Raw genomic sequence first — 10159 nt, 5'->3', positions numbered from 1 at the left:
GAGTGTGAAGTCAAATGGGCCTTAAGAAGCACCAGTATGAACAAAGCTAGTGGAGGTGATGGAATTCCAGCTTAGCTATTTCAAATCCTAAAAGATGATGCTGTGAAAATGCTGCACTCAATATGCCAGCAAATTTGAAAAACTCAACAGTAGCCACAGGACTAGAAAAGATCAATTTTCATTCCAATCCCAAAGAAAGGCAATGCCAAAGAATGCTCAAACTACCACACAGTTGCACTCATCCCACACACTAACAAAGTAATGCTCAAAATTCTCCAAGTGAGGCTTCAACAGTACATGAACAGAGACATTCTAGATGTTCAAGCTGGATTCAGAAAAGGCAGAGGAACCAGGGATCAAATTGCTAACATCTGTTGGCAAGAGAATTCCAGAAAAACATGTACTTCTGCTTCATTGACAAGCCTTTGACTGTGTGGGTCAAAAAACTGTGGAAAATTCTTAAAGAGATGGGAATACCAGACCACCTTACTCCCCTCCTGAGAAACCCGAATGTAGGTCAAGAAGCACCAGTTAGAACCAGACATGGAACAATGGACTGGTTCCAAATTGGCAAAGGAGTATGTCAAGGCTGTATATTGTCACCCTGCTTATTTAACTTATGTGCATCATGTGAAATGCCAGGCTGGATGAAGCACGAGCTGAAAATCAAGATTGCCTGGAGAAGTATCAATAATCTCAGATATACAGATGGCACCACCCTTACGGCAGAAAACAAAGAGGAACTAAAGAGCCTCTTGATGAAGGTGAGACAGTGAAAAGCTGGTTTAAGACTCAACATTCAAAAAACTAAGATCATGGCATCTGGTCCTATCACTTCATGGCAAATAGATGGAGAAACAACAGAAATAGTTATAGACTTTTATTTTCTTGGGCTCCCAAATCACTGCAGATGGTGTCTGAAGCCATGAAATTAAAAGATGCTGGCTCCTTGGAAGAAAAACTATGACCAACCTAGACAGCATAATAAAAAGCAGAGACATTACTCAGCCAACAAAGGTCCATCTAGTCAAAGCTATGGTTTTTCCAGTAGTCATGTATGGATGTGAGAGTTGGACTGTGAAGAAAGCTGAGCGCTGAAGAATTGATGCTTTTGAACTGTGGTGTTGGAGAAGACTCTTGAGAGTCCCTTGGACTGCAAGCCTGTCAATCCTAAAGGAAATCAGTATTGACTATTCATTCTTTCCCTGGAGAAAGAAATGGCAATCCACTCCAGCATTCTTGCCTGGAGAATCCCATGGACAGAGCAGCCTGGTAGGTTCCCAGTCCATGGGATCACAAGAGTCAGACATGACTCTGTGACTAAAACACCACCACCATCATTCATTGAAAGGACTGATGCTGAAGCTCCAATAATTTGGCCACCTGACTCGAAGAACTAACTCATATGGAAAGACCTTGATGCTGGGAAAGATTAAGGCAGGAGGAGAAGGGGACTATAGAGGATGAGATGGTTGCATGGCATCACTGACTCAGTAGACATGAGTTTGAGGAAGCTCTGGGAGTTGGTGATTGACTGGGAAACCTGGTGTACTGCAGTCCATGGGGTCGCAAAGAGTTGGACACGACTGAGGGACTGAACTGAACTGAGGAAGAGCCACACCAATTTCAGAGCTTCCTGTTCGAACAGACAAGGCCTCCATGAAGGAAAGTTACACGGCTCAAAATAGCCTTGAGTTAAAACTCCCCTCCAAGTCCTCCCCATCATTCTATGCAAAACAAAGAACTCTCTCACCCAAAGAAAAAATGGACATTAAGGTTGATTACACCCAGCTCCCAGCTGGTCCAGCCTCTGGCCGATCTCCAGAATTTCTTGCCCCAGCCGTTTAAGAGATAACTACTCCAAACAACCTTGGAGAAGAACAGGCCCCCTTAAGACAGTAACTTTCCACATACATGCCTATATATACTTTACTCTTTTCTTGGGTTAGTGCAGCAGCTCACTAATCTGACTGCTGCCCCTTCTTGCCTCATTAAAGGCGTTCTGTTTCTGTAAAGTGCATTCCAAACCTTGCCTTCTCTAACTCCCTTACCCTACACTCAGTAGTAACCACATTGTGGGTCCCCTGATTTTACCTTTATTTCCTTAAAGATGTATTTTTTAAAAGCATTCCCCAATACACCAGCATACAACTCTCTCTCAGTATATAAAGACCCTTTTCAGCCATCTTCCTTAGAGCCCAAGGTGCTCTTCATTTTTTTGGACGTTCTGAGCCCCTTTGACAATATAACGAAAGCAAAGGACTCTCTTCTTGGAAAAATAAACAGAGGCACTTAATGTAAACATTTTTTTTTCTTCCTCCTCATCTTTAAGGCCCAGCTCAAACTTTACAACCCATATGAAGCCTCAAGAAACTTTTTGCACATAATCCTAAAGTGAGCCACCATCTATTGAGTACTCTCTATAAGAAACTGTACTGAGTGCTTTAACTTCATAATGACTCTGATCACGAACATAATTCTTCAGGGTAGTTACTATCTTCCTTTTGTAGATTAAAGGACTCAACCAACATAACACAACTAATAATCGGCAGATACTGGATTAGAACCCTAATTTGTAAAATTTGTGCTTTGAACGAATGACAAGAAAAAAGGAACAGTTAAGGATACTAACTTCTCAAAGGTGACCTAGTGCCAAGTGTCAGAACTGGGATTTAAACTGAGGCCTAACCCCAAAATTGATGCTCTGTAAGTCCAATGTGCTCTAGCACCTGTGAGAATGGAAAAAGGTAGATCTTGTCCCACCTAGAGCAAAGGAATGCTTAAAATTCTCCAAGCCAGGCTTCAACAATATTTGAATCGTGAACTTCCAGATGTTCAAGCTGGGTTTAGAAAAGGCACAGGAACCAGAGATCAAATGGCCAACATCTGCTGGATCAAAAAAACAAGAGTTCCAGAAAAACATCTATTTCTGCTTTATTGACTATAACAAAGCCTTTGACTGTGTGGATCACAACAAACTGGAAAATCCTGCAAGAGATGGGAATACCAGACCACCTGACCTGCCTCTTGAGAAACCTATATGCAGGTCAGGAAGCAACAGTTAGAACTGGACATGGAACAACAGACTGGTTCCAAATAGGAAAAGGAGTACATCAAGGCTGTATATTGTAACCCTGCTTATTTAACTTATATGCAGAGTACATCATGAGAGACACTGGGCTGGAAGAAGCACAAGCTGGAATTAAGATGGCTGGGAGAAATATCAATAACCTCAGACATGCAGGTTCTGTGCCTCTATAGGACGTTTTCTGAGAGACTGTATTCTCGTATTTAAGGGCTTCCCTGGTGGCACAGAGGTTAAAGCATCTGCCTGCAATGTGGGAGACCTGGGTTCAATCCCTGGGTTGGGAAGATCCCCTGGAGAAGGAAATGGCAACCCACTCCAGTATTATTGCCTGGAGAATCCCATGGCCATAGGAGTTTGATGGGCTACAGTCCACTGGTCGCAAAGAGTCGGAAACAACTGAGCGACTTCACTTTCTTTCACTTTCACTTTCAGATACGCAGATGACACCACCCTTATGGCAGAAAGTGAAGAAGAACTAAAGAGACCCTTGATGAAAGTGAAAGAGGAGAGTGAAAAAGTTGGCCTAAATCTCAACATTCAGAAAACTAAGATCATGGCATCTCGTCCCGTCACTTCATGGGAAACAGATGGGGAAACTGGAAACAGTGTCAGACTTTATTTTTGGGGGCTCCAAAATCACTGCAGATGGTGACTGCAGCCATGAAAAAAGTCGCTTACTCCTTGGAAGAAAAGCTATGACCAACCTAGACAGCATATTCAAAAGCAGAGACATTACTTTGCCAACAAAGGTCCATCTAGTCAAGAGTTGGACTATGAAGAAGCTGAGCACCGAAGAATTGCTGTTTTTGAACTGTGGTGTTGGAGAAGACTCTTTAGAGTCCCTTGGACTGCAAGGAGATCCAAACAGTCCATCCTGAAAGAGTTCAGTCCTGGGTGTTCATTGGAAGGATTGATGTTGAAGCCTAAATTCCAATACTTTGGCCACCTGATGCGAAGAACTGAACTCATTTGAAAAGACCCTGATGCTGGGAAAGACTGAAGGCAGGAGGAGACAGGGACGATAGAGGATGAGATGGTTGGATGGCATCACCGACTCAATGCACATGGGTTTGGGTGGACTCCGGGATTTGGTGATAGACAGGGAGGCCTGGCGTGCTGCGGTTCATGGGGTCGCAAAGAGTCGGACACAACTGAGCGACTGAATTGAACTGTCCCACCTCTGCCTTTTGCAGCTAGCTCCTTTATCATTTGTTTCTACACCGATCCCCAAATGACCTCTGTGTGTCGCTGTTGCGGTAGGCGGTAGGCTGAAACACAACCCGGCCTACGGAGGGGAGACGCGTCACTTGACGCAAAACGTGGCGGTGTTGTGAATCCCCGCGACCGAGGGGCACTACAAGACTTCCGTACAAGATGGCGGCGTCCTTGTCACCACGCCTCTTCCAATGACTTATTTCCTGTCATGCGCGATCGTATTTGACCCTTGAACCCGCAAGGACTTCCTTCTTCCTCTTCCCAGGACGGCATCTAGAGGTATGGTTGCTTGTTTCTTCGCTTTATCGCTACTGCATTTACAATCGGCCGCCATCCGGGGAGTTGCAGGGGCCAGGATCTCTCAGGCACAGTTTGTTTACTTAGCATAGGTGTAAGAGCTTCGGAGGAAGGTTGGTGGTGAGCTGTTCCTCGGAATTTAGCTTTAGACATCCTTTGATCTCGACCTTTGCTTTGGATCAGTGAGTGGCCGGAGCTCAGCACCCCTGGCTTTGCCGCCTTCGCAGTCCAGCGTTGGGAAACAAATGAGTTGTGTTTCGGCTGCTTGAAACTGCGATATCGCGGAACGTTCTCATATGTTAGGGCCGCGTTTTAACGCCGCGCCTGTAGCTATGCTTTGGGAGGGCCGACAAGCGGCATGTCAGGGTCACTTCAAAATGCATTAAAGTGTTTTGATTTGGAGTTTTCTGTCTTGGTTTTGGAAAGGCAGACGGCCGGTTCCGTGTCGGCTGACAGTTCAAGTGTAATGTGTGTTTTATTAGTATATTATTTTGGGTAGTTACCTGGGAAATGAGAAGTACAGCTGTCCATCGGGTGTTCCAGTAACCCGGAGGATTCCAAAATCGCTGGTACTCGAGTCCTTCATATAAAATCCTCCCGTATACTTTAAATCATCTCTAGATTGCTTATAAAACATAATACAATGTAGACGGCTATGTAAATAGTTAAAGCACACAGCGGATTCAACGTTTGCTCTTTGGAACTTGCTGAAAATTTTTTTTCCTTGAATATTTTTGCTCTGCAGTTTGTTGAATCTGCGGATACAGAATTTGCGCCTACAGAGGGCCAGCCAGTTTTAAAACATGGAATCCTTCTCATAAGATACCTTAGTGCAAGGATATCCTGTGTAAAAATATACATGGGTAATGTGTAAACTCTGTGATTGCATTTTTATTTCTTAACTATTTAGGCCTTCAGGATGGTGCAGCGTCTGACGTACCGTCGTAGGCTGTCCTACAATACAGCCTCTAACAAAACCAGGCTGTAAGTATTTCCAAAATTTAATACAGGTATTGTCATTTATTCTGCGGAATGCTGAGCTGTTGTCTACTCTCTCACTTCGTAGGTCCCGGACCCCTGGTAACAGAATTGTTTACCTTTATACCAAGAAGGTTGGGAAAGCACCAAAATCTGCATGTGGTGTGTGCCCAGGCCGACTGAGAGGCGTAAGTGAACCTTTTGCTATGAGTAACAAGGGTTGAACGTCTGAACATTAATTCCTCCATAAGGGAGTGAGGGAAGGAGCGGTCACCGGTAGGAGGGTGGGGAATTACTAAGGGTTTATGATCCAAATATGAAGAACATAGGCTTTCTTTTAAAGCCTGTAAGACAAGTAGAGTGAAATGCTCTTCGGGTAGATCGTTAATGTTTACGCTTCACACTCATCGAATATCAAGGAAAATTTCTGTTAACGCTTCACAAAATAATGTCAACATTTTCTTTATGCAGGTTCGTGCTGTGAGACCAAAAGTTCTCATGAGGTTGTCTAAAACGAAGAAACACGTCAGCCGAGCCTATGGTGGTTCCATGTGTGCTAAATGTGTCCGCGACAGGTAAGTAGCTGAAACCAGAGGGGCTGTCTTAAACAAGTGTGTGTGTTTGTGTGGCACTGCATGCTAATCGTTAGAATAGTGGAAAAATAACAAAAGTCGCATATTCTAGAATCCTTCCTTGATTGGAGATAATTGGTGCTGTACAAATTTAAAAATTATATTAATTATATAGTCCCAATTAATTTAGGTATGATGTTTGGACATCTTTATACTATGTAGAAATTAAAAAGCTGAGTCTGGTAAGGTTTGGTTGATGATGGGGAGTGGAAAGTCTTAAAGATTGTAGAAACGAAACAGCTGGGTATGGTTCTAATGTGGTTGGAGCAGAGCATTGTGGGAGATGTTAGGAAAGGTAGAAATGTCACAAGTCAGGAAGGGCCCTATAGGACAGGTTTTTGGCTTGATTCTTACAAATGGGGGGATTGGTGAGGTTTGAACAGGGCTGGGAAAACTTTGGGGTCCCAGAGACTGAATGTGCCCCAGTGTGGATAGTAAAGGCATTCAACAAAGGATGCGTGCTTGGAATGGTTTCTCTACTTTGTTAAGGCTAAGGAAATGGCACCTGCATGAACCCGAAGGCTGGACTGAGGGTAAAGGGGGTTATTGGGAGATTGTTGGGTCTTGTGGATATGCACAAGGATTGGTAGTGGCATGTGTGTGCGCTCAGTTGTGTCTGACTATTTGCAACCCTGTAAACTGTAGCCCATCAGGCTCCTCTTTACATGGAATTTTCCAGACAAGAATACTGGAGTGGATTGCTGTTGCTGTTGATTTCTCCAGGTAGTGGCATAGGCAGGAGTAGGGTGTATAAGGATAATACTTGCTCAGCGGTTTTATGATAAACACTGTCAGGGGACTTGGTCCAGTGGGTAAGACTCGGAGCTCCCAATGCAGGGGCCCCAGATTCCATCCCTGGTTGGGGAGCTGAGATCCTGCTTGCCCAGCTGTGCGGCCTTTCCTGTTTTAAAAAGAAACGCTGTCAAAAGTCCATCAGGGAGGTATCAATTTATTTACTTATTTTTTGTGGAAAACCCAAGGCTTGTTGCTTAAAGTTTCATAGCTGGTAAGAGGATTCATCCCAGGTTTTATTGAGGCTCTTGCTCTTAATTAATCCCACTGGCTACATTAAATTGTCTCCAAAGACTTAAGTGGAAAGATTTGAGACGTGTTGGTCTTTATAAGATAAATTGGTTCAGAGACATGGTTTGCTTCCAGTTTATTCAACTTGTTCTGTGAAATAATCTGGCTCAGTCCCTGTACCGAATCTAACGACACTTTGCTTTTCAGGAGTTAATTTGTAAGGGGAGGTTAGGTATGTTACATCGAAACAAATACAAGCAAAATATATATAACTTATACAGAAAAACTTAACTATGGTTGAAGTTTGGAGGAGAAATGACATTAAAGTAGCTGAGAATCTGGGGGTAGTGTTTGAGGTGGAACCTGAATGATGGGTAAGTTTCCACAAGAGGTGAAGAGGGCATTGCTGACAGGGATTGAGCATGGTTTAGTCTGACACATTGAGATTCCAGAGGGAATGAGAAATGAAACTGGAAAGGTACATTGGATGAATGGGTTGTGAATTTCAAGGTACAGGAGCTTATTACCAGTCTCTCTGGTTCTCAGGCTCTGCTGAATGTAACCCCATGAGCATATTTATTAAAAATGAAGCCCTAGCTTCTGGAGGTTTGGGTGTAGATCTGTAGCATAGCTTAAAGCGTAGCATAGCTTAAAGCATAGCATTTGCTGTGACACTGAGGGAGTCTGTTTTGCTCTGAGTAAGAAGGATATCAACTATTTCTGTAGTGTGATTTCATCTGGGACATCTGAAGGAGTCAGAAACCCCAGGGTTTTGAGGGTAGCCAGGGGTACCAATGGGGTGCATGGAGGGGTGGGTTTCTGTGGGAGTTTATCTGTGGAAGTAGCTTTACAAATGGTAATAAGGACTTGGCTATTTTGGCACCCCACTCTAGTACTCTTGCCTGGAAAATCCCGTGGATAGTGGAGCCTGGTAGGCTGCAGTCCATGGGGTCGCTAAGAGTTGGACATGACTGAGCGACTTCACTTTCACTTTTCATTTTGATACATTGGAGAAGGAAATAGCAACCCACTCCAGTGTTCTTGCCTGGAGAATCCCAGGGACGGGGGAGCCTGGTGGGCTGCCATCTATGGGGTCGCACAGAGTCGGACACGACTGAAGCGACTTAGCAGCAATAATAGTGATAAATAAAATGCTTTCGTCTCTCAACCTAGACCCTAGGCAGTGAAAGCTCAGAGTCCTAACCACTGGAACACCAGGAGATTCCCGTGTGTTTCCTCTCTAAATGGAAGTTCTAAGACATGCTGACGAATGTAGTAGTTTCATTAGTCTTGAATCCCAGTGATGAAATGAGGTTGTATAAAAGCTGTCATAAGTGACAGAGTCTCCTGTGGGATGAATTTATAGTGTATCATGGCTCAGAAGGGGTGCTGCTGGCATAAAATTGAATTAACCTGTTTTAAGTTCCAATGTAGGAAGGACACGTTAGGCTGAAAAGGTCTATCCATAAAATCTCAGCTTTTAAAGTTTTAAATCTACCTGTGTAGGTTTCCTTTACCCTTCTGAGCATCTTAGCTGATATGATCAACTCAGTTCTTTCTCTCTCTCTCTCTTTTTTTTTTTCCCCCATTTATGGAAGTTAAATTAATTTACAGTGTTAAAAGATTGTGATTTTTTAAAATTTATTTTTAATCGAAGGATAATTGCTTTACAATGTTGTGTTGGTTTCTGCCATACAACCATGTGAATCAGCCATGAGTATACATACATCGCCTCCCTCTTGAACCCCCCACGCTATGCAGTTTTTTATGAAACTTTTTTAAACTGATATTTTCTCTTCTAGGATCAAGCGCGCTTTCCTTATTGAAGAGCAGAAGATCGTTGTGAAAGTATTGAAAGCACAAGCACAGAGTCAGAAAGCTAAATAAAAAATGAACCGTTTTTGAGTAATAAATCAAAACGCCTCGTTCTGTTCACTTCTATTGTGGTTTGTTAGTGTACAGGTTTGGTTTCTGTGGTAACTGGAGATTCCCAACACATACACTACAGTTTTTAGTTGATCACTTTTTCTGAAAATAATTGGTAGTCAGTGATTGCTGGAATTTTAGACACATTAAAATACGGACTGTAACGTATTTTCTCCTAGAGGCTATGTTATATTGTTCCTGTTAATAAACACTGTGAGTGTTAGTCACCTAGTTGTGTTGGACTCTTTGTGACCCCTTGGACTGTAGCCCACAAGGCTCCTCTGGAACTCTCCAGGCAAGAATACTGGAGTGGGTAGCCATTCCCATCTCCAGGGCTGGAACCCAGGTCTCTTGCATTAATTGCGGGTTATTTAACCCTCTAAAGATTTTAATAATAGCTCATTCTTGCAGTATTTAGACTATCAGTGGACTTCGCTGGTGACTCAGCTGGTAGAGTCTACCTGCAATGCAGGAGGCCCAGGTTCAATCCCTGGTCAGGAAGATCCCATGGAGAAGGGAATGGCAACCAACTCCAGTGTTCTTAACTGTCCACAGGGTTGCAGGGTCTGACATGACATGACTGAGCAGCTGACACTTTTAAGACTGTATCAAGTATTCTTGAAAGTGGTCTACATAAGCTCTTCTGAATTGTCTTACAAGGTCGTTCCTTAGGACATGTCAAGTTTATTTCCCATCTCGAGAGTAGAAAGCAAGTGCTGTTTTCACAAGCCGAGAATCTAGAAGCTGGAAAAGTATCTAAGTTCTGTAAAATTTGACCTTTTTCCATTTAGGTGTTTACTGTTACTAGCATTATGAGACTCAAGTGTCATGAAGAGTGTTTTCTCTTGATTAAAATCAAGACCATGCCCTTTAACATTTTTGCAGAAGAGGCAAGGCAAAACTAAGGGGCCAGGTGGCACTTGAACTCAGGGCCATTATAAATTTATCAATGATACTTAATGGCATGTCCACAGCACTTAACATCTTAATTTAGTGTGGA

The 10159-nt window shown here is 43.2% G+C and overlaps 1 protein-coding gene across 3 annotated transcripts; it reads left to right on the top strand.

Moving 5' to 3' along the window:
* The first annotated feature begins 4522 nt into the window (after positions 1-4522).
* On the top strand, positions 4523-9386 carry RPL34 (ribosomal protein L34). 3 transcript variants are annotated; one of them, XM_005207599.3, is made up of 5 exons: positions 4523-4582; positions 5511-5584; positions 5667-5766; positions 6050-6153; positions 9036-9168. In XM_005207599.3, the coding sequence occupies exons 2-5, from the start codon at positions 5520-5522 to the stop codon at positions 9118-9120; spliced, it is 354 nt and encodes a 117-aa protein (XP_005207656.1). In that variant the 5' UTR covers positions 4523-4582; positions 5511-5519; the 3' UTR covers positions 9121-9168. The 3 variants fall into 3 exon arrangements, with proteins under 3 accessions (XP_005207656.1, XP_005207657.1, NP_001193150.1); XM_005207600.1 differs by having other exon boundaries at positions 4568-4713; NM_001206221.1 differs by lacking the exon at positions 4523-4582 and having other exon boundaries at positions 5503-5584; positions 9036-9386.
* The last annotated feature ends 773 nt before the right edge of the window (positions 9387-10159 follow it).

This window comes from Bos taurus, chromosome 6 (assembly GCF_002263795.3).
Source record: "Bos taurus isolate L1 Dominette 01449 registration number 42190680 breed Hereford chromosome 6, ARS-UCD2.0, whole genome shotgun sequence".
NCBI lineage: Eukaryota > Metazoa > Chordata > Mammalia > Artiodactyla > Bovidae > Bos > Bos taurus.
Note: the sequence above shows the minus strand (reverse complement) of the source record. Positions and strands in the feature narration are given on the sequence as shown.

What these genes read in the sequence shown, in the direction of transcription:
- RPL34 (NM_001206221.1), top strand. Translation starts at nt 5,520, where the DNA reads ATGGTGCAGCGTCTGACGTACCGTCGTAGGCTGTCCTACAATACAGCC. An exon ending in GCCTCTAACAAAACCAGGCT is followed by an intron (nt 5,585 to 5,666) that starts GTAAGTATTTCC and finishes CTCACTTCGTAG; the next exon opens with GTCCCGGACCCCTGGTAACA. An exon ending in GCCCAGGCCGACTGAGAGGC is followed by an intron (nt 5,767 to 6,049) that starts GTAAGTGAACCT and finishes TTCTTTATGCAG; the next exon opens with GTTCGTGCTGTGAGACCAAA.